The 24,850-nt window shown below is 45.8% G+C and overlaps 1 protein-coding gene across 1 annotated transcript in view; it reads left to right on the plus strand.

Moving 5' to 3' along the window:
- The first annotated feature begins 9,964 nt into the window (after positions 1 to 9,964).
- Positions 9,965 to 24,850, plus strand: part of LOC145353693 (piezo-type mechanosensitive ion channel component 2) — a 176,616-nt gene continuing 161,730 nt past the window's right edge. The window contains exons 1-4 of the mRNA XM_080204463.1: positions 9,965 to 10,175; positions 17,709 to 17,810; positions 19,605 to 19,647; positions 22,256 to 22,412. Coding sequence (XP_080060589.1) covers positions 9,965 to 10,175; positions 17,709 to 17,810; positions 19,605 to 19,647; positions 22,256 to 22,412 — 513 coding nt within the window. The remainder of the gene's footprint in view (positions 10,176 to 17,708; positions 17,811 to 19,604; positions 19,648 to 22,255; positions 22,413 to 24,850) is intronic.

The raw sequence follows: 24,850 nt of genomic DNA on the forward strand, positions 1-24,850 counted from the left end.
TGTCTATGAGGCCATCCTCTCTCTCCAGCACTGTAATATTCTCCTTATTCAATACTTCCCACCCCTCTTCCTTTTTCCCGGAGTTCCCATCTGTCACAGGACGTGCACTCTATGAGGTTGAAGAGAGCGGCCATGCTGCTATTAATATAATAGTAATAGGCTTAACAGAAATATATTTAAGGCTTAAATAAATAAGGACTTCCAAACAGCTATTCCCACATTGTTCACACTATTATATTATATGTGGAAGTTGATGCTATTGCTTAACGCCTATTTTATTCCAACTATTTTTTTACTCATTCATGGGACATGGGCATCGCTGGCTGGCCAGCATTTATTGCCCAACCTTAATTGCCTGAGGGCAGTTGAGAATCAACAGCATTGTACATATGGATTGTAAATATTCATGAATTATCAAATTGCCTTCTGTTTCTATGTTAATTAGCTGATCTAGTCTTACTTTAAATTAAAAGCTTGGCCAGTCTATTCACCCTGTGTGCCTTTCCCATCTATGATTGTTCTCTTGTCTGCTACGCTTACAGCCATTTTGTTCCGGTATAATGGACTCTCGGTTGCCTATCTTGTCTTCCTCCTCTTGCTGCCATTGTTCTCTGAGCCTACGGCCGTCACAATGCAAGGTAGGAGTTCCACATGATGTTACTGCTGATCTAGAAAATATATTCCTCCACGGGCCGCGGGCATCTGGCACTTGTTCCCCTAACTAATTGTCCTGGAATTTCGTGGCTTGCTAGGCCATTTTCAGAGGGCAATTGAGAGTCAACCACATTTCTGTGGCTCTGGAGTCACATGTAGGCCAGGCCAGGTAAAGATGGCAGAATTCCTTCCCTAAAGGACATTAGTGAACAAGATATGTTTTTAGCAAAATTCGATGGTCACCATTACTGAAAGTAGCTTTACGTTCCAGATTTGATGAATGAATTGGGTTTGAACCCATGTCTCCAGGACTTAAACCTGGGATCTCAGGATTACTAGGTCAGTGACACTAGAAAACGGGACAAAATTCTAGTGGGGACTGGAATTATCTGGTGCAAATGGGGAATCACTTTTTAAAATTCATTCATGGGACATGGGAGTCGCTGACTGGCTAGTAATTATTGCCCATCCTGAGTTACCCTTGTTCTGAGAGCAGCTAAGAGTCAACCACATTGCTGTGGCCCTGGAGTCACTTGTAGGCCAGACCAGGTAAGGACAGCAAATTTCATTCTCTAAAGGACATTACTGAACCAGATGGGTTTTTCCAACAATTGACAATGGTTTCATGGTCACCAGTAGATTCATAATTTCAAATTTTTTTAATTGAATTTAAATTGCACCAGCTACCATGGCGGGTTTTGAACCCGGGTCCCCAGAACATTAGTTGAGTTTCCGGATTAATAGTCTCGCGATAATACCACTAGGGCATTGCCTCCCCAGCATTAACAGGGCCAGAGTGATCTCCTGGGCTACCTTTCATGAATATGTGTGTGACTTCGAGGAATTTTCTACTTTTCATTTTGCTAATTGACCTGTGCTTTTCTCTGTTTATTGTTGCCCGTCCCAGGAGACCACTTAATTTTCAGTTGGGATGTGTATATATCATGTTAGAATAAAGTGTCACAGTTGTACTGGAGAGACTTGGTTGGCAAGACGTCTTTTTAAATCTATGTGGTGATCATCTCCCTCTCTCTTTATTCCCAATGCATAGTTGACAGCAGAATTATACTCAGTAAGAAGCTGAAACTCTCAATTACTGGCACAGAAACACAGAATTAGTCCTTGTGTGTTCATCTATTTTAGTTTGTAATGGAAGACTCCATGGTAGCATTGCCTGCCTCACAGCGCCAGGGACCCGGGTTTGATTCCATTTTGTGTGGAGTTTGTTCATTCTTCCTGTGTCTGCGTCCTCTGGGTGACCCGGTCTCCTCCCACAGTCCGAAGTCCAAAGATGTGCAGGTTAGGTGGATTGACCATGTTGAGTTGCCCCTTAGTGTTCCAAGATATGTAGGCTAGGGGGACTAGGCATGGTTAAATGTGAGGAGTTATGGGGATAGTGCGGGTGTGTGTCTGAGTAAGATGCTCTGTCAGAGACTCAATGCAAACTTGATGAGTCAAATGGCCTCCTTCTGCACTGTAGGGATTCTATGACAATGTGCGTGGTCATTGGTGGTCTGCACAGAAAAATGGCCAGAAATGTTGTGCAGAAGGAGGCCATTCAACCCATCGAGTCTGCACCAACTGCAACCCCACCCAGGCCCTATTCTCATAACCCCAAGCATTTACCCTGGCTAGTTCTCCTGACATTAAGCAGCAATTTAGCATGGCCAATCCACCTAATCCACCCATCCTCTGGGTGCTCCGGTTTTCTCCCACAGCCCAAAGATGTGCAGGTTAGGTTGATTGGCCATTCTAAATTGATCCCAGTGTCAGGGGTTGGCAGGGTAAATATGTGGTGTTAGGTCTGGGTGGGATTGTGGTCAGTGCAGACTCAATGGGCTGAACGGCCTTCTTCTGCACTGTAGAGATTCTATGAATGTCTTTGGACTGTGGGAGGAACCTGGAGCACCGGGAGGAAACCCATGTAGACATAGGGAGAACATGCAAACTCCACACAGAAAGTGACCCAAGCTGGGAATTGAACCCAGGTCCCTGGTGCTGTGAGGCAGCAGTGCTAACCACTGTGCCACTGTGCTGCCCAGAGTTGGAGATAAATATTCCTAAAGAGCCAAGGAAAGATGGCAGCATATTCTGTGATTAATAGGCATTACGACATATTTGGGGCCATTTTAACAATCAGCACTTCAGACAAGGGAACCTGACCTGCTGAGTGCATTAATGGGTGTTAAGACACATTCAACCTATAGGGGGCAGACTCTTTGCCAGCTGCATCCTTCCAACTCTTCACAACTCGCTCACCATGTCTTGCCAATCACAATGTGATTTTGTATAATTGTCCTGCACTATGGAATCATCACTTAGCTCATCAAGTCTGTGGCCTAAATTTTATCCTCCTCCATTGGTGTGTTTGTAGGGGGGTGGGAGCTTCAAATTGAAAGAATGGCCTCCCCAGTGAATTCAGGACCACTGGGGCAGATGAGGCCTTATTCGAACCCATCTGCCCGTGCCCCAGTTGAGGTCCTTTAGTGTCCAATTATTAACCACTTAAGGATCATTTTCAGCCTCAATCTTTAGGCTAATGGGAGGATTTCCCAGTATTGGCATAAATCTGAAAATAATCAGGAAGGATGGGGCAGGTAGCTCCAAGAGAAGCCCCCTTTTAACCTCAGGCTTCTCTCCCAATAAGGTTCAGTGGTCACTAGGTCATCCTCCTACATCCCCCAGTTTCTCCTGTGACACTCCAAACCCCACTATTCACCCCTCCACCAGGCCTCCCCTACCCACTGTGGCACAGTGGTTAGCACTGCTGCCTCACAATGTCAGAGACTCGGGTTCAATTCCGGCCTTGGGTCACTGTCTGTGTGGAGTTTGCACATTCTCCCCATGCCTGCAGGAGTTTCCTCTGCCCTCTTGTTTCGTCCCATAGTCCAAAGATGTGTGGGTTAGGTAGATTAGCCATGCTAAATTGCCCCTTAGTGTCAGACGGATTAGCAGGGTAACTGCATGGGGCTATGGGGATAGAGCCTGGGTGTGATTGTGGTCGGTGCAGACTCAATGGGCCAACTGGCTTCTTTCTGTACTGTCTGATTCTATGATTCTTTCATTCAAGACCCCTAAGGCTTACCTTCTTCTGGAACCCCGGGATTTAAGCTCCAGGGGCTGCCCTTCAGTACCAGTCCGGTCCATTGCACTGTGTGGTGCTGCAGGGACCAGAGAGCTGCTAGCCAACCAGATTGCCTCACAGTGAGGGGTACAGATCTAGCTGGGCTACTTATTACTCATCAGAGTGCGAACTCTCAGCGGGACAGATGCATCTGTGGGAAATCCTGCCATCCAAAAAAATCCTGCCATCCTAAAAAAATCCTGGCCTATGTTTCATTTATTGAAAACATAGAAACAGGAGGAGGCTATTCAGCCCCTCTGACCTATTCCGCCACTTGTGGCTTCACAGAATTGCAGAATCATTACAGTGCAGAAGGAGGCCATTCATCCCATCACATCTGCACTGACTCTTGGAACAAGCATCTTGACTTTGTGCCATTTCTCCTGGCCTGCACATTGTTTCTGTTCAAATAATCACCCAATGACCCTCGAATTCCCCAATTGACCCTAACTTCTTGCGCTGGAATTTTGGGCAGTATATAGGATGGCAAAATGCTTTTCTTCATGCTTGGGAAACTATTTTCCCATGCCTTCCCAACTCCACACCATTCTCATGAGGCTTTTGTGGAAGTTTGTGAGGCCAATGTCCATCGTGAGGACCTGGGAAAAACTGTGTTTCCTTCACACACCAGATGTGGGTTTTGGCAGATCTGAAATCACGCACTTCCTTGGAGAGTTTGTGACCATGGGGAAGTCTGCTGACAACTCGTAAACATTCTAAAAATAACTGAAAATGTTTTTATACATTAGCTGCATTTTTAATTAATTGACTCATAAAATATACCTGCCTTGCAAGAGTAAGTTAATCCTTACACTGACCAGCATTGTGTTATTCTCATTCAATATATTATATTTTCCATTGTCAAAAGTGCTACAATGCTTTAAAAATGTAAACAGTAGACCTGTTGTCATGCTTTGTGCTGTGATTTAAATTGACAGACAGCTCTGGCCGTTCAAACCAAAATCCTGCTTTTCAAAGTTTCAAGAGAAATTGCTGCATTTGCTCCCTCCCATTGATTGACAGGCACTCCAATTGAAAATAGAAATGCAAAACCATCCTGTTCTGTCCATTTGAGGCACTGCAGCTGGAAGCTGTTTTTATGACACCTGTAGCCATTATGAATGCCCCTGGCTGAGTCTCAAAACTACTAATGTCTTCAGCTCAGCAGGTGGTCCAGTGGTCCAAGAATGATTGAGACTTTGAAGAAGCTACAATAATAGAACATACTTTTGATGCAGTTTCTTGTTTACCAGCCTAATAGGTACTTAAAGAATTATATTTTTAAAATACTGCAACAGTTTTCCCCCCAATAATGAGTATGCTTGAATTCAAGGACTGATTAGATTTTGGAGGTTTAGTTTCTCCCATGCTTTTAAAATAATTATACGGCTTGTGAGGACTGGATGGAGTGCACACTAGGTGAATGGCTAGGAAGGATACATGGAGATATGGGCTCAGTTTTGGCATGGGGAATCTGAGAGGATATGGGCTGGCATGGAAGCTATGAGGGGGCATGGAGTGGCATGGGGTGAAAGGGTGTGAGGGGGAATGGACAATCTGAGACGGCATCGGGGCATGGGTGGACAAATAGGGTAGCATTGGAGATGGATAGGTGGCGAAGAGTAATAGGGGAAGCTTTAAACAATGTTGAGAGGTGGGCTGCTTTGCTGGATAACCAAGATGGGCTTTGGCACACATGCTCCTCCTGTATTCCATTGTGGCTCACACCATGAGCCCAACCCTTGTGTGAAAAGACAAAACTCACCAGCAAAGGCACACACGTGTCAGGTGTGGAAAGTGTAGAGGTCCCATAGTCAGGATTCCTGGATATGAGCAATATTTAAGTATTGGGTACAAGAGTTGGCAAATCATGTTGCAGCTGTATAAAATCTCGACTAGAGTGCATTTGGGGTATTGTGTGCCGTTCTGGTCATCACACTACTAAGAAGAATGTGGAAGCTTTGGAGAGAGTGCAAAGAAGGTTCACCAGGATGTTGCCTGGTCTCGAGGGTATTGACTATGAGGACAGGCTGAATAAACTAGGATTGTTTTCACTGGAGACATGGAGACAGAGAGGAGACCTAGATCATAGAATGATAGAATCCCTCCAGATACAGAAAGAGGCCATTTGACCCATCAAGCCTGCACTGACAGCAATCCCACCCAGGACCTATCCCTGTTACCACACATCTTTACCTTACTAATCCCTCTAATTTAATATGGCCAATCAACTTAACATGCAGATCTTTGAAGTGTGGGAGAAAACCCATGAAGACATGAGGAGAATGTGCAAACTCTGCACAGACAGTGACCTGAGGCCAGAATTGAACCAGTGTCCCTGGCACTGTGAGGCCTCAGTGCTCAGTCTAATCACTGTGCTACCGTGCTCCCTGATATAGGTCTACAAAACTATGAGTGGCATGGACAAGATGGATAGTCAGAGCCTTTTTTCCCAGGGTGAAAGTGTCAGTTACAAGGGGGCACAGGTTCAAGGTGAGAGGGAGAAAGTTTAGGGAGATGTGTAGGGGGGGGGAAGGTGGGAGTTTTTCATGTAGAGAGTGGTGGGTGCCTGGAACGTGCTGCCGGAGGAGGTAGTGGGAGCAGACACATTAGCAACATTTAAGAGGCATCAGGATGGGTACATGAATAGGGAGGAAATAGAGGGATACGGAGTGAGTGAGACCAGAAGGTTTTTTTTCAGTTTAGTTAAGATCGGCAAGGGCTTGGAGAGCCTGTTCCTGTGCTGTATTTTTCTTTATTCTTTGTTCCACGATTATGATCAACCTCAGTTTTGATGTTTTGAATTGGCCCCCAGCCTTAACAACTTTCCAGGGAAGGGAAAGTTCTAGATATCCACCACACCTCTTGTGTGAATAAATATTTGCTGTTGTCCCCTTGAACAACCTCGTTTCAGTTTTAAGGTGGCATTCCCTTATCTAATCTCTTCACTATTTATCTGCTCATCAGAACCCAGTGAACCCAGAGAAAAAAATCTAAGCCCCCTGTTGACCCCCAGAGTGGCTGACTGTAAAAATGAGCATTATTTAGGTAACATTACTATGAAATGATTTATCAGAGTCCAAAATGATACTGAGGATTCATTACTCCATATATTAAATTAATGGCAGCATGTATTAGGAAAGAACTGGTTATTGATGCATTGAATAGAATGCTTCTTACTATTCTAACAACCTTTTTATTAAAGCCATATTATTTATTTATATAAGTCCATTGTCTACGTTATTAGCCTTGGACTGTTCCTGACTTATTAAATGGTTTCATCAATTTTACAGCAACAGATATAATTTTATTTTGTTCTTTGATCAAATGCGAGTATCAGTGACAAGGTCAGCATTTCTCAGTTGTTCCTGGTTGCCCATTGGAAGGGTGGTGGGTGGGCTGCTTTCCTGAACTGCTGCAGCCCCTGTGGTGTACGTACATGCACAGTGCTGTTAGGAGGGAATCCCAGGATTTTGACCCAGCAACAGAAACAGATATTTCCCTGTCTTACCCTTATTACTCACATTTAAAGAGTAAACTTGCACACACTTGAAGGCTATTGTGTAAGCTAAGGGGTGACTCACAAACTGTTGATTTCTTACAAACCAGCAATTATAGATCTATTTAGATATGTTCACACTGCTGGCTTAGAAGCTATAGTAACTAATGGGGTAGAATAGTATCATCATATTATTTCACATCTGCTTGATGTGTTTAAGGCCAGCTGTTTCTCAGTGAGAGCAGCCCTACCTCTCAGAGGAACATTGGATTGAGACCCTGCAGCACAGACTTGAGCACAAATCCCTTCGGAGGTACCGTCTTTCAAATAAGACATTTAACAGGGATCCTACCAGGTCGATGGGCAATTCACTGTGTCGGAAGATAGAATAAAATCAAAGAATCCCAACAGAAATCATTTGGCCTATCGACAACAATCCCATCCATGTCCATTCCCCATAAACTCATATTTTTAACCCTACTAATCCCCCCAACTCTAAGGGGGATCAATTTACCATGGCCAATCCACCTAGTCCACACATTTTTGGACTGTGAGGGGAAACTGGGATCATTTGAAGGAAACCAAAGCAGACGTGGGCTGAACATGCAAACGCCAAGAAGTCGGTCAGTCAAGGCTGGAATTGAACCTGGGTCCCTAATGCTGTGAGGCAGCAGCACTAACCACTATGCCACTGTGTGCTGCCCCAGAAGTAAAAGTAGAGCATGCTGCCTACAGTGTCTTGACCAATATTAATCCCTCAACCAACATCACCCGAAACAGATTGTTTGGTAATAATCACATGGGGAGACGATGGCCCAGTGTTATTATCACTTTACTATCACATCACTACTAGCCATTCAAAAAGGCAGGCACACAATCATCTTCTCTCAGAAACAGTGGGTGGGAAATCAGTGTAGGACTTATCAGCCATCTTTGCATCCAATTGTGGGAAAAACCATCTGGTTCACTAATGTCCTTTAGAGAAAGAAATCTGACACCCTAACCTGGCTTGACCTATATGCGACTCCAGAGCCATAGCAACATTTATTTAAAGTTTATTTATTGTCATAAGTAGGCTTACATTAACACTGCAATTAAGTTACTGTGAAAATCCCCCAGTCGCCACACTCCGATGCCTGTTCGGGTACACTGAGGATGAATTTTGTATGGCCAATGCGCCTAGCCAACACACCTTTCAGCCTGTGGGAGGAAACCAGAGCACCCAGAGGAAACCCATACAGACACGGGGAGAATGAGCAGACTCTGCACAGTCAGTGTCCCAAGCTGAGAATTGAACGTGGGTGCCTGGTGCTATGAAGCAGCAGTGCTAACCATTGTGCCACTGTGACTCTCAACTGCTCTCAGGGGAATGAATGTTGGCCAGCCAGTGACGCCCATGTCCCACTAATGAATAAAAGAAATTGCAGTTTGTGGAAGCTTCCTGTGTCTAAATTGGTTGGTGGGTCTCCAACAATTCAAAAGTGGCTGCACTTCAACAGTACTTTACTGCATCCAGGATATCCTGAACTGGGCAAGATCACTTTGGAATTACAATCATTTCTGATTTTTTTTACTCTTCATTTCTCTTTTTCCCTTTTCATGGTTTGTACAAGTCCATCGCAATGCTAAAATGAGAATTCAGCACCTAAACCATTACACTGTTTTATGTTACAAAAATATTTGCTCCAATTCACCCTCCCTCCTAGGGTGGCACAGTGGTTAGCACTGCTGCCTCACATTGCCAGGGACCCGGGTTCAATTCCTAGCTTGGGTCACTGTCTGTGTGGAGTTTGCACATTCTCCCCATGTCAGTGTGGGTTTCCCCTGGGTTTTCTGGTTTCTTCCCACAGTCCAAAAATGTGCGGGTTAGGTGGATTGGCCATGATAAATTGCCCCTTAGTGTCAGGGCAGATTAGTGAGGGTAAACGTATGGGGTTATAGGGATAGGGCTTGAGTTGGATTGTGGTTGGCGCAGACTCAATGGGCCAAATGGCGTCCTTCTGCACTGTGGGGATTCTATGATTCTGAGGGGCACTGTATTTCTCTCAATCATAATTGCACCTAAAACAATGGAGAGACCACAGGGAAAATACAATCTTATTCGAACACTGCAATGAATTATTTATGATGGTGGTTTCAGTGATTTTACTGTTTGAGAGTCATGGCAGAAAGCTGTGTGATGTATGAGGGGAAGAAAATCAATCCGGTCTATTATATCTGTCTTAATGCTTGTATAAGTAAAATAAGCATTTTATGAAGATTGCAGAGCGTGTACAATGCTGAAATAATTCATTTTGTCACTCATGTGCCTCAACTCCAACTCCTTCAATAAGACCATAATACATAGGAGCAGAATTAGGCCATTCGGCCCATCGAGCCTGCTTCACCATTCAATCATGTCTGATATTTTTCTCATCCCCATTCTCCTGCCTTTTTCCCCATAACCCCTGATTCCCTATCAGCCTCTGTTCCTTCCTCTCTCGTGTGTCTATCACCAAACATCTTCATGATACACGCCTCAACTTCCTGTGGCTGCCCACTCCACGTTCTAACCACTCTCCGGGTAAATTAACTTCTACTGAATTTCCCTTTGGATCTATTATTGAGTGTTTTTTATTCATGACTTTTTGCTCTGGTGGGTAACACAGGACTGAGTTTTACAGCACGTTACAGAAGTCATTTTCAAAATGGCCGACGTACAACTAAGATGGCTCCGCAGTGATAACATGCCAGGGGCCGGCCTAAATGGACAGCGGGGAACCTTCACAGAATTGTCACAATGCAAAACAAGGCCATTCAGCCCATCGCATCAGTCCCAGCCCTCTCAATTAGCAATTCACAGAATGCCATTCCCAGCCTTTCCTCGTGATCCTACATCTCCGTCCTCTTCGGATAAAAGTAGGTGGAAGACCCTTCATGGCTGGATGTCCTGCCTGCTGGAGCTGATGGCCAATCTGATTCGCTGGCAGCCCTGGCGGCCCCAGCCGTGCCCGAAATTGGTAGGTGGCCCCCTGGGAAGAAGAGCAATGGATCCCAGAGTAAAGTAAGTCCCAGACTTTCAGGTTGGGAAGGATACCTTTGAGAGAGAGCTAGAGGAGTGGGTGAGGTGATGGGGAGGTCAGCTGGGGAAGCACAAAAGGTGGAGTGTCACCTTGCTCCCCCACCAACTCTTGCTCACCCTCTCCAAAGGATATATCTCTCCCTTCCTTCCTGCCTATAAACCAATAGGGTTAAATAAAATGGCCTGCCAGGCCAACTCTTGGGGCAGTGTAATACTCATGTCAAATGTCTTGTCAACCCAGCTCAATTGCCCATTCATCATTCTCTTTAAAAATGAGTGTGTTTCATTAGGACTGAGTTGGGAGGGGGTCTGTGCAAGTAGGAGGGCAGCTAGCCACCCCTCACCTTCCATGTGCCTGCCCTGTCAGACATGCGCCTGGCAGGGGACTCATCTGAAAGACCAACAACCTAGAACTTGTGCTGGAGTGTGGGAATTAATCTGATATTTCTCTAACTCAGAAATGAGTGTGCTACCACTGAGAGATAGCTGAACATGTCAAAATCCTTCTCACAAACTTATAATGACACAGTGGTTAGCACTGCCGCCTCACAGCACCAGGGAGCTGGGTTCAATTCTGGCCTTGGGTGGCTGTCAATGTGGAGCTTGCATGTCCTCCCCATGTCTGTGATGGTTTTCTCTGAGTGCTCCGGTTTCCTCTGAAAGATGTGGTGGTTAGGTGCATTGGCCGTGGTAAATTCTCCCTCAGTGTACCCGAACAGGCGCCAGAGTGTGGCGACTAGGAGATTTTCAAGGTAACTTCATTGCAGTGTTAATGTAAGCCTACTTGTGAAACTAATAAATGAACTTCAAACTTTATCAGGTCACCCTTCAGTCTCCTGCTCTCTACAGGAAAGGAGCCCAATCTGTTCAACCTGTCCTGATGCCTTCAGATGTGATTCCATGATCGGGTAGCAATTGCTGAACAATCATGAGCGCGCCGATAGCCACACTTTAAGCTAATCAGTGAAGCTCGTGATGCAGCTCAATAATGTTTTCTGAAAGTAACATTCTGTGCAAGACATACTGGGGGGAATTTCACCATTCTGCTTGCCACAGAAATCGTAGTGGGTGCAGCGAACCTTTCCTAATGATTTCCTGATGGACCTAGGTTCGATTCCCAGCTTGGATCACTGTCTCTGTGGAGTTTGCACATTCTCCCAGTGTCTGCGTGGGTTTCCTCCAAGTGCTCCAGATTTCTCCCACAGTCCAAAGCTGTGCAGATTAGGATCATTGACATGCTAAATTAACCCTTAGTGTCCTGGGATATGTGGGTTAGTGGGGTAAATACATGAGGTTATGGGGATAGAACCTGGGTGGGATTGTTGTTGGTGCAGACCTGATGGGCCAAATGGCCTCCTTCTACATGTAGGGATTCTATGATTCTATGATAAAACATTTCAGTTACAGTGCCATCCTCATCAATCTGTTTTATACCTTCTCCAGTGTTTTGGCATCCTATTTAACATTCAAAGGCTAGACACTGTTCACAGGGCTCCGACTGTGGTCTAACCCAGATTCAATACAAGTCTAACATAATTCAAACAATGATCCCAATGCATTTTGAACAGTTTAATGAATCAACTTTTAGCCTTTATTTGATAATTATTCATTGAAGCATTCAGTGAAAACAGAATTTTCTGGGGTTTCACCCAGTCAGAGGGATTTTCTGTTTTGCTCAGTGAACGTTTGAATCTGCCATACAAGTACATTTTTCCAAGAGAGGATTTTCTGTACATTCAATGAAATTGATTGACCTTTAACCCACACTGATCATGGGACTAAACTGGTTTGAGGTGCATTGGGATTACAGCAGCTTCGGGTATTATTTAAGGCCTGAAGACGTAGGAGCAGAAGTAGGCCATTTGGCCCATTGTGTCTACTCACCCATTCAATGAGTCCATGACTAATCTGATATAATCCTCAACTCCACTTTCTCGCTTTATCCCCATAACCCTTGATTTCCTCTGATTAAAGATCTGTCTATCTTAGCCTCGAATAGCGGTCATACAATCATAGTGTCATTGAATTTTACAACATGGAAACAGGCCCTTTGGCCCAACTTGTCCATGCCACCCTTTTATCTCACCCCCCACATTTGGCTCATATCCCTCCATGCCCATCATACCCATGTAACTGTCTAAACACTTTTTAAAAGACAATATTGTACCCGCCTCTACTACTACCTCTGGCAGCTTGTCCCAGACACTCACCACCCTCTGTGTGAAAAAATTGCCCCTTTGGACCCATTTGTATTTCTCCCCTCTCACCCTAAACCTATGCCCTCTAGTTTTAGACTTCCCTACCTTTGGGAAATGATATTGACTATCTAGCTGACCTGTGCCCCTCATAATTTTATAGACCTCTATAAGATCACCCTAAGCCTCTAAACTCCAGAGAAAAATTCCCAAACTGTCCAGCCTTTCCTTATAACTCAAACCATCAAGCCCCGATAGCATCCTAGTAAACCTTTTCACTCTCTTACTAGTTTAATAATGTCCTTTCTATAATAGGGTGACCAGAACGGTACACAGTGTGGCCTTACCAATGTCTTTTATAACTTCAACAAGACATCCCAACTCCTATATTCGATGTTCTGACCAATGAAACCAAGCATGTTGAATACCTTCTTTGCCATATTGTCCACCCGTGAGTCCAATTTCAAGGAGCTATGAACATGTATCCCTAGATCTCTTTGTTCTGTAACTCTCCCCAAAGTGCTACCATTAACTGAGTAAGTCCTGCCCTGGTTCGCTCGACTGAAATGCATCACCTCACATTTATCTAAATTAAACTCCATCTGCTGTTCGTCAGCCCACTGACCCAATTGATCAAGATCCCATTGCAATCCTAAATAATCTTCTTTACTGTCCACTATGCCACCAATCTTGGTGTCATTTGCAAACTTATTAACCATGCTTTCCTAAATTCTCACCCAAATAATTAATATAAATGACAAATAATGGTGATCCCCGCACTGAATATACTTAACAATCTGGCCTCTACAGCTCTCTGCGGTGAAGTAGTCCAAGATTCACCACCCTCTGAGAGAAGAAATTCATCCTCATCCCTGACCTCTTACAGGGATTATAGCCTCTGGCCCTAGGTTTGTTACCCCATGTAACAAACTCTCAAAATCTACTCTGTCAAGCCCCCTGAGAATCCTGTATGTCATCTCTCATTCTTCTAAACTCTATTTTAAAATGTGGAAGCCAGTAATATATGGAAATAAATAGTCACTTGGTAATATAGAACGTAACTTATACTGAAAAAAGAGAGATGCTGCTGAAGTTTTTCATCTTGTATCCATCAGGGCAATATATGAATACCATATTTCAAATAATCACAATTTATACTCCAGGAGGAAAGGTATGCTGATTGGTTGGAAGTCACAGGTTTCTCATAGAGTCCCTGCAGTGCAGAAGGAGGCCATTTGGCCCATCAAGTCTGCACCGAACATAACTCCACTCAGGACCTATCCCTGTAACCCCACATATTTACCCTGATAATCCACCTGACGCTAAGGGGTAATTTAACATGGCCAATTAACCTAACCTGCACATTTTTGGAGTATAGGAGGAAACTTAGAAGAAACCCATGCAGACACAGGGAGAATGTACAAACTCCACACAGAAAATCACCCAAGGTCAGAATTGAACCCAGGTCCCTGGCACTGTGAGGCAGCAGTGCTAACCACTGTGCCACCATGTCATCCAAGTCAATTCTGAATGGACGCTTTTATTTTATTTATTATTGTCACATGTACTGGGATATAGTAAAAAGTATTGTTTCTTGCCAGCTATAAAGGTGAAACATGCTGTTCATTGAGTACATGGGGAGAAGGAAAAGATAGTGTGCATGCTATAATGTTGCAGTAGGCTGAAGAGAAAGATCAGCTTAATGGGCAATGCCAATGGGCAACTATAGGTTCTCCATGCATTTTAGTATTGCAATAAAAGGTACAAGGCTTGAACACGTTCCTTTTGTTTGTGGATAACGGGTGGGATTCTCCGGCCACACTCACCCCAAAACTGGAAAATCCCTCCTGAGGTCAATGAACCTTTGCATGGTCTGCCCCTGTCCGCTATGATTCCTGTATTGGGCGGGATGGGGAAATTCCCCCTAATATGCCTTGCAGACAGTATGTTACATAAATGAGCCACATCACAAGCTCGACTGATTATTTGAAAGTGTGGCTGTCAGCACGCTCACAATTGTTCAACAAGTGCCACCTGTATTGTTTTGGAGTCATGGTCTGGTTGAGTAGGGTCTGCATTCTGCCCATGTTCCCCCAGCAGTGTATTTTTCATATTTCATTTGAAAACTTCATTGAAATATTTGTACCGCTCTTCTTGAAACCTCTTGTTGGCACAGTGGGAAGTGGTTAGCACTGCTGCTTCACAGCGCCAGGGACCCAGGTTCAATTCCAGCCTTGGTCACTGTGTGGAATTTGCATGTCCTCCCTGTGGGTTTCCTTCAGGTACTCGGTTTCCTCCCACAGTCCAAAGATGTACTGATTGGGTGGATTGGCCATGGTAAATTGCCCCTAGTGCCAGGGAGATTAGGAGGGTAAATGTGTGGGGTTATGGGGATAGGGCCTGGCTGGGACTGTGATCGGTACAGACTCGATGGGCTGAATGGACTCCTTCTGTACTGTTGGGATTCCGTGATTCTATAAACCCGTTTAGATGATGCCAATCTTACTAGCAACATCCAATGCATCATAGTGTGGGGCCAGACAGACATAGGCTTTACTTGTACCATCTTGACAACCTGTTTTATCTGATGTTTCTTGGCTTTGATATAACAATGAAAACCAAAGTATTGTTGTCCTCAGTTTTCTTCATTGTGGATTCAGTGGTCAGAGGGAACTTAATGACAGCATAATGGTCCAATTTGCTCCTCCTGGGAGTACACTTTCTGAACTACTTATTGCCTCCTCACTTTGAGTGTCTTTGCTTCCCTGAAGGTAGATGTTGTTCCACATTTCCTTCTGCCTGTGACTATGAGCCCCCTTCCAAATGCTTCCAAGGCCTTAGATTTATTTCAAGTGCCACAAGTCGCGGGCTGGTTGAGTACAGTCCTCATTCTGCCCATGTTCCTTGGCAGATTACAAATTGCGGTTAACCATCCCTGGAGCTTGAAGAAGCTGGAACAAAACATTGGCAATGGACGTCCCCTGGAAACGCGGGACTGGCCATCTATGATGCTGTCTTGTAGCCAAGTGTGCTGCAAATCTACCAAATGGCTGCCCAGTTCACACTTCCAGACTGCAGAATGCTGACCCGAGGCTAAAGAATGGTTAAATTAAGCCTGTCGTCCATCAGAGCTCCTCAGCATTTTGGACATTGTTAATGCTTTTGACATTTGAGACACCTTTAACATTTCTGATTTCCAATTTATTTCCTTACATTTGGGATGTTGGATCTTTGGCCCCCGGTCTTTATTATACGACTTGTGCATTTCAGAATAAATAATTGGTTTCTTATTCATTAGTGAGAGGTTTTCCCACTGGAATTTGAAGGAGAATGATAACACCCTTTCCTCACTCTGCAGCTTTCCCTGATCTCCATGTGCAGGAAGCCAGCCCCATTTCTCTTCTCCCTCAATGAGACGAGATAGTTTTGGAAACTGAATGAGTACCTTGTCATTTCTCTCGCTTTTTCTTCTCTGTTTTGCAGCTCCGGTGTTTGTGGAATCCTACAGTGCAAAAGGAAGCCATTCAACCCAGTGACATCAATCCCACCCAGGCCCTCTCCCCATAACCCCACTAAACCCTGATGACACTAGAGTCAATTTAACATGGTCAATCAACCTAACCTGCATATCTTTGGAGTGTGGGAGGAAGCTGGAGCACCCGGAGGAAACACATGCATACATGGGGAGAATGTGCAAGCTCCACACAGACAGTGACCCAATGCTAGAATTGAACCTGCGTCCCTGGTGCTGTGAGGCAGCAATGATAGCCACTGTGCCACCTCTAACTAAGGCTACCACTTGCCTTTCTAGCTACCTACTCAACCTGCAAGTTAACAATAAGAGAATCTGTTAATAGGGGTTTAATTGCATTTGCCTAACACCTTTCCCATTCCCTGTGCCCCCGTGCTGCCTGCGGTGCCTCATCAGGAGGCGTTGATCAATTCTTGTTGTCCCAAGTCTCGGGTGAATGGGGCAGATGAAGGAGGGGGTTATAATTTTAACAAATCCATCCATTTTACACCGCACCCCATTTTACTCTCCATAAACTGCCCGTGTGAATCAGACTGTAAAACAGGCAACCAATTCCATCACATAAAAGGGCAAGTTAGGCTCATCTTAAAGTACCCACCCTCCTGCACGCTGCCACCCAGCCCACCTGTTCATTTCCACTCTGTTTAGAATACTTGAAGCACTCCTTTCCCTAAAGCCAATTCCAAGTGCCAAATGTTTTCCAGGAGAACGCATCTCAGTCTGCTTGAGTCAGGAGATGATGGGCTCACATCCCAGTGCCCACATCTGAGTACACACTCCTGGCTGACACTTCAGAACATCACTGAGAGAGAGCTGCCCTGTCAGAGGGCCTACCCGTTGGGTGAAAGATGAAATCAAATCCTATTGTCCCTCTGGTATACATGAAAGGCTCCACGATGCTGTCTCATAGAGTTTTTAAGTTTAAGTCTTTTATTAGTGTCACAAGTTGGCTTACATTAACACTGCAATGAAGTTCCATGAAAATCCCTAGTCGCCACAGTTCGGCACCTCTTCAGATACTCTGAGGGAGAATTTAGCATGGCCAATCCACCTAACTGCTCACTGGTGTCCTGATGCCTGGCTAATATTCCTCTCTCAATTAACATCACTCCAAGCAAAAAATCTGCTGATTTGTCTTCCGGCTAGTTGTGGGAGTTTGCTGTGCATTGTGGCCCAGTGGCTAAGTGGTCAACACTCACCGCGCCAGGGATCCAAGTTTGATTCTGGCCCTGGGTGACTGTCTGTGAACTTTACTCATTCTCCCTGAGTTTGTGTGGGTTTCCTCCGTGTGCTCCGATTTCCTCTCACAGTCCAATGATTTTAGGTTGATTGGCCATGCTAAGTTGCTCCTTATTGTCTGGGGGATTAGTAGGGTAAATACTTGTGGTTACGGGGATAGGGCCTGGGTGGGATTGTTGTCGGTGCAGGCTTGATGGGCCGAATGGCCTCTTTCCACACTGTAGGGATTCTATGATTCTGTGAAATTGCCTGTGGCATTACAACCAATGGCAGCAATTCACTGCCCTTCATTGCCACTTTCAGGCATCCTCTGGATGGGTAAGGTGTTAGGTAAATGCAGGTCTGTATCAACCTGCTTTGCTTCACCAGATGCACACTCCTCACTCCTGTTCATTCTGTTTCAGGGCACACTGGACATCTGCTCAAAGCCCTGACTTTCATCAGCTTCATCTTCCTCCTGCTGCAGCTGGGATCGCAAGTAATGTTCCACTGTATACCAAACAACGGTGAGACATACTGCCAGCCACATACTGCTACATCTTTAACAGTACATCATTACTGTTTCTAGCACTAACTGCAGAGAAACACAATCCTCAGGATGAAGAGCTTCACCCTACCATCTGTTTTATATTTCTTATTTTTATTTGAACATCTGTGATTCTCTCATGTGGAATAGGGCAGCACGGTGGCGCAATGGTTAGCACTGCTGCCACACAGCGCCAGGGACCCGGATTCAATTCCAACCTTAAGCAACAGTCTATGTGCACATTCTCCGTGTCTGCATGGGTCTCCTGTGGGTGCTCCGGTTTCCTCCCACAGTCTAAAGGTGTGCAGGTTGGGTGGATAAATTGTCCCTCAGTGTCCAAAAATGTGTAGGTTAGGTTAGGTTGATTGGCCATTGTAAATAAGTGAGGATATAGGAAAAGGGCCTGGTGGGATGTTCTGTCGATGAGTTGGTGCACCCTCGACGGGCCAAATGGCCTTACTCTGTATTATAGGTATTCTATGGTGAATACCGCAATTACTGGAAATGCTCTTTGGCTAGGGTTCCTGTAAAAAAAACTTAGAGCCCAAGAGGTGGGAAAACAGGAAAATTTCCCCGCCTGGTTTTTTGGGTGTACTTAGTGGAATGAATCTCCGGCACTCTGTGTGCCTCCTCCTGGAGGCACAGAGTACTTCTGGGAGGATTCACGCCAGAAAGTGAGGGTGCGGGGCCTCATTCTGTTGGAGAGGCCAGAATCAGCATGCTGAGTGGACCACTTGTGCACGCACTGGTCTGTCAGTGCGGGGATTGGTGCATGCACACTGGCCCCCAGTCTCCGGCCTCCCAATCACCGACCCCCCAATTGCCGGCCTCCTTCTCCTGATCGTCAGCCCCATTCTCACAAATACCAGCTTCCTAATCGCCCACCTGTGACCGCTGGCCTACTCGAATCCCCAATCCCCAGGCCAGCTCCAATCACCAACCCTCCATGGCCATACCCAACTCACCCCAAGTGTAGCCCCAATCTCCTCCTCCCTCCCTTTCCCATCAATCCCATTGCAGAGTGCACAGCAGGTTCCCAGTATGCCTCACCCCTAGTAGAACCTTCCCCCTCAGGCCCTGACGCCTTGACACTGCCAGGGTACCCACTGGGCAGTGTCTGGGTGCCAGCCTGGCACTGCCAAGGGTAGCCCTCTTGCCCCCAACCTCCCGGCGGAGCCTTGTTGGAGTCTGTCCTCACTTGCGGGATGATTTCACCCCCTTGATGGGGACCTGTTGTAATCCCCACTGATGGGAACTCCTCCTGGCTGGGGAACAACACTAGTAAGCCCAGATACTACCGTCCCGGGCTTGCTCATCATATTGCAACTGGAATGCCGAGCCCGTGCCTGACTACAAACCCACCCAGGTCCTATCCCCAGAACCCCTTGCGTTTACTCTGCTAGTCCCCCTGACACTAAGAAGCAATTTAGCATGGCCAATCCACCCAACCCGCACATCTTTGGAGTGTGGGAGGAAACCAGAGCACCCAGAGGAAACCCACACAGATACAGGGAGAATGTGCAAACTCCACACAGACAGTCAGTCGAGGCCAGAATCGAACCTGGATCCCTGGTGCTATGAGACAGCAGCGCTAACCACTGTGCCATTGGGCCGCCCTTAGTAAAGATAGGACACGTTTGTGAAATGTTAACATAATCAGGATTCACAATCCGAGATTTCAACCTGTTCTGCTTGATAATTAGGTTTTATTACGAAATAATAAAAAAAAGTCACAAGAATACTGATCGGCAGACACTCTGTTTTGTTTTGACAGGCACGGATTGGGAGAATGTTCTGTGGCATATCGGAATAGTCAGGTACGTCCCAGCAGGAAAGTTTCTGAAACAGAACCCACAGTTGTTGTATTACCCAGAATTTAGTGCGTCTCATGACCCTAGTCTCCATTAATCAATCCAAATTCAAACAGCAATGGTAATTTTATCCCCCAGGGATCACTGCGTTTGTGTCACTTGGGAAGTTTTAAAAACATTAATTTCTAATAACCCCATCTCTCCTCCGTCCCCTCACCCGTCAACCTCACCCTTCTTCATTACCCCCTTTCATCACCCCCTCCCTATCACCCCCTCCCTGCCACCCCTACCTGTCACTCACCACTTCCCTGTCAACCCACCTCATCCCACCATTTCCTCATTATCCACCCCATTCCACCAATCGTCCCATGTCACTCCACCCATCCCTCTATCTTCACCCACTCCTCCTCTGTCACCTTTTGTCTGGAGTCCTTGATGCCCCACTTGTTCAAATACTGCCTTGATGTCAAGGGCTGTCACCTTCACCTCAGCTCCAACACCCACTGCTAGTCTAGAACAGTAACAGAAACACTCCAACACCCACTGCCAGTCTAGAACAGTAACAGAAACACTCCAGCACCCACTGCCAGTCTAGAACAGTAATAGAAACACTCCAGCACCCACTGCCAGTCTAGAACAGTAACAGGAACACTCCAGCACCCACTGCCAGTCTAGAACAGTAATAGGAACAGTTCAACATCTACTGATGTCTAGAACAGTAATTGGAACACTCCAACACCCACTGCCAGTCTAGAACAGTAACAGGAACACTCCAACACCCACTGCCAGTCTAGAACAGTAACAAGGACACTCCAACACCCACTGCCAGTCTAGAACAGTAATAGGAACAGTCCAACATCCACTGATGTCTAGAACAGTAACAGGAACACTCCAGCACCCACTGCCAGTCTAGAACAGTAATAGGAACAGTCCAACATCTACTGATGTCTAGAACAGTGATTGGAACACTCCAACACCCACTGCCAGTCTAGAACAGTAACAGGAACACTCCAACACCCACTGCCAGTCTAGAACAGTAACAGGAACACTCCAACACCCACTGCCAGTCTAGAACAGTAATAGGAACAGTCCAACATCCACTGATGTCTAGAACAGTAACAGGAACACTCCACACCCACTGCCAGTCTAGAACAGTAACAGGAACACTCCAACACGCACTACCAGCCTAGAACAGTAACAGGAACACTCCAACACCCACTGCCAGTCTAGAACAGGAACAGGAACACTCCAACATGCACTACCAGCCTAGAACAGTAACAGGAACACTCCACACCCACTGCCAGTCTAGAACTGTAACAGGAACACTCCAGCACCCATTACCAGTCCAGAACAGTAACAGGAACACTCCAACCCCCACTGCCAGTCTAGAACAGTAACAAGGACACTCCAAACCCCACTGCCAGTCTAGAACAGTAACAGAAACACTCCAACACCCACTGCCAGTCTAGAACAGTAACAGAAACACTCCAGCACCCACTGCCAGTCTAGAACAGTAATAGAAACACTCCAGCACCCACTGCCAGTCTAGAACAGTAACAGGAACACTCCACACCCACTGCCAGTCTAGAACAGTAACAGGAACACTCCAACACGCACTACCAGCCTAGAACAGTAACAGGAACACTCCAACACCCACTGCCAGTCTAGAACAGGAACAGGAACACTCCAACATGCACTACCAGCCTAGAACAGTAACAGGAACACTCCAGCACCCATTACCAGTCCAGAACAGTAACAGGAACACTCCAACCCCCACTGCCAGTCTAGAACAGTAACAAGGACACTCCAAACCCCACTGCCAGTCTAGAACAGTAACAGGAACACTCCAGCACCCACTGCCAGTCCAGAACAGTAACAGGAACACTCCAACCCCCACTGCCAGTCTAGAACAGTAACAGAAACACTCCAAACCCCACTGCCAGTCTAGAACAGTAACAGGAACACTCCAGCACTCACTGCCAGCCTAGAACAGTGGCACGAACACTCCAGCACCCACTGCCAGTCTAGAACAGTAGCACGAACACTCCAGCACTCACTGCCAGTCTAGAACAGTAACAGGAACACTCCAGCACTCACTGCCAGTCTAGAACAGTAGCACGAACACTCCAGCACTCACTGCCAGTCTAGAACAGTAACAGGAACACTCCAGCACTCACTGCCAGTCTAGAACAGTAGCACGAACACTCCAGCACTCACTGCCAGTCTAGAACAGTAACAGGAACACTCCAGCACTCACTGCCAGTCTAGAACAGTAACAGAAACACTCCAGCACTCACTGCCAGTCTAGAACAGTAACAAGAACACTCCAGCACTCACTGCCAGTCTAGAACAGTATCAGGAACACTCCAGCACTCACTGCCAGTCTAGAACAGTAACAAGAACACTCCAGCACTCACTGCCAGTCTAGAACAGTAACAAGAACACTCCAGCACTCACTGCCAGTCTAGAACAGTAACAGGAACACTCCAGCACTCACTGCCAGTCTAGAACAATAACAAGAACACTCCAAACCCCACTGCCAGTCTCGAGTAGACAGTTATCCATCGCCATGTACAATCTTAAAAGTAAGTTTTGGATTATTGATGTCCTCCAGGTTGAACGAAGCAGATGTTGGAAATGCCATTCGTTTGGTTTTCCCAGACATCGGAATGTTTGTCGGAAGCTTGGCTGCTTTCCTCGTATGCAGGAAACTGCTGAGTGGTGCAGGATCACAGAATATCGCCCAGAATCTGCCTCATACTGAGGGAGAGGTAAGGAGGAAGTTTTCTTCAGAGATTGTGGCGTTCAATCTTCATTCCAACTGGAAACATAAATTCACAGGTCATTCTGGCAGTGATAGTGTTCAGCAGATCAGTGTAAATACAGAAGGAGAATTAGTCTGAAAGCTAAACTTTAGCTTTTTTAATAATAATTGACTCGTGCGCTTTTGAAATAGTGAAATCAATTCACTCATCAGTTCATTCCTTACTGGCCCATGCCCATGAAACAGTTGTTGCCCAATGGTCATGTGCTAAACTTTCAGTGAGACGTCAAAATCACACATTTCTATCATTGTATTTATTTCCGTGTTCAATTAAAATATTTATTTCAGCTTTCTTCAGTTGGGCTATGGTAACAGGTCAATACTGTTCAGCCCCTCCAAACTGTTTGACCAGTCAATTAAATCATATTTGTTCCTCCACTCCAGTTATTCACCTTTGTCTCATATCAGGCGGCACAGTGGTTAGCACTGCTGCCTCACAGTGCCAGGGACCGGGGTTCGATTCCCGTTTGGGGTCGCTGTCTGTGCGGAGTCTGAACATTCTCCCCAGGTCTACGTGGGTTTCTGGTGCTCCGGTTTTCTCTCACAGTCTGAAAGATGCGCTGGTTAGGTGCGTTGGCCATGCTAAATTCTCCCTCAGTGTACCTGAACAGGCACTGGAGTGTGGCAACTTGGGGACTTCACAGTAACTTCATTGCAGTGTTAATGTAATCATACTTGTGACACTAATAAATAAAATGTTTCTTGATACCTAACCTAATAAGGTATCTGGGGCCGATACTCCCAGTCTACTGCGCTTTAACTTCATCTGCACCAACTCAAATGGTATGGGTCAGTAAAGATGGGAGAAATGAACTGAGTATCCTACCCAGACCCTATCCCTGTAACCTCACATATTTATCCAGCTAATTCCCCCTAATTTTCATATCTTGGGGAACTATGTGCAACTTAGCATGGTCAGTCCACCTAACCTGCACATTTTTGGACTATGGGAAGAAACCAGATCACCCAGAGGAAACCCATGCAGACATGGGGAGAATGTGCAAACTCCACTGAACCCGTGTCCTTGGTGCTGTGAGGCAGCAGTGCTAACCGCTTTACCACAGTGCCGCCATGAAATGATTAATGATTAATGATTATTAATGATCTGGATGAGGGTATAGTTGGGTGGATTAGTAAGTTTGCTGATGACACCAAAGTCGGAGGTGTGGTAGATTGTGAGGAAGGGTGTCGAAGTTTGCAGGGTGACTTGGACAGGTTGCAGAGCTGGGCCGCGAGGTGGCGGATGGAGTTTAATGCGGAGAAGTGTGAGGTAATCCATTTCGGTAGGAATAACAGATGTGTTGAGTATAGGGCTAACGGGAGGACTTTGAATAGAGTGGAGGAGCAGAGGGATCTAGGTGTATGTGTACATAGATCCCTGAAAGTTGGGAATCAAGTAGATAAGGTTGTTAAGAAGGCATACGGTGTCTTGGCGTTTATTGGTAGGGGGATTGAATTTAGGAGTCGCAGCGTCATGTTGCAACTGTACACAACTCTGGTGCGGCCGCACTTGGAGTACTGTGTGCAGTTCTGGTCCCCACATTACAGGAAGGATGTGGAGGCTTTGGAGAGGGTGCAGAGGAGGTTTACCAGGATGTTGCCTGGTATGCAGGGGAGGTCCTATGAGGAGAGACTGAGGGATTTGGGGTTGTTTTCACTGGAAAGAAGGCGGCTAAGAGGGGATCTTATAGAAACATATAAGATGATTAGAGGTTTAGATAGGGTGGATGGTGATAGCCTGTTTCCTCGGATGGAGAAATCTAGCACGAGGGGGCATGGCTTTAAATTAAGGGGGGGTAGTTATAGGACGGATGTCAGGGGTAGGTTCTTTACCCAGAGGGTGGTGAGGGACTGGAATGCCCTGCCTGCTGCAGTTGTAAATGCGCCTAGTTTGGGGGCGTTTAAGAGATTGGTGGATAGGTTTATGGACGAAAAAGGAGTGGTTTAGATTAGTGGGTCAATGTTTTTTTTTTAAAAATAAGACTGGTCGGCGCAACATTGTGGGCCGAAGGGCCTGTTCCGCGCTGTAATGTTCTATGTTCGGCGGTTTTTTTTAAATTAGTTAGAAACCGGAAGTCGTCACTAGGACGCTTACCGGTAGTTGTAGTTTTTTTTTCTCGTGCCCCTAACACTATAAATTAGTGCAGAGAGGATTCCCGATTCTCTACACTGGTAGAGAATCCCACCCTTCCACCTCCTCTAACCTAATTATAAGTGTGAGGGAAGTTTTTTTTTATATTTTTACTTTTCTGCTGGTAATTGATTCAGGGATGGCAGTTCAGGCTGTAAGCTGCATCTCCTGTGGGATGTATGTAGTGAGGGACTCCCACAGTGTTTCAGGTGATTTTACTTGTGGGAAGTGTGTTAGATTGCAGTTTCTGGAGG

This window comes from Carcharhinus amblyrhynchos, chromosome 16 (assembly GCF_965287045.1).
Source record: "Carcharhinus amblyrhynchos chromosome 16, sCarAmb.v2.hapA, whole genome shotgun sequence".
Lineage (NCBI taxonomy): Eukaryota > Metazoa > Chordata > Chondrichthyes > Carcharhiniformes > Carcharhinidae > Carcharhinus > Carcharhinus amblyrhynchos.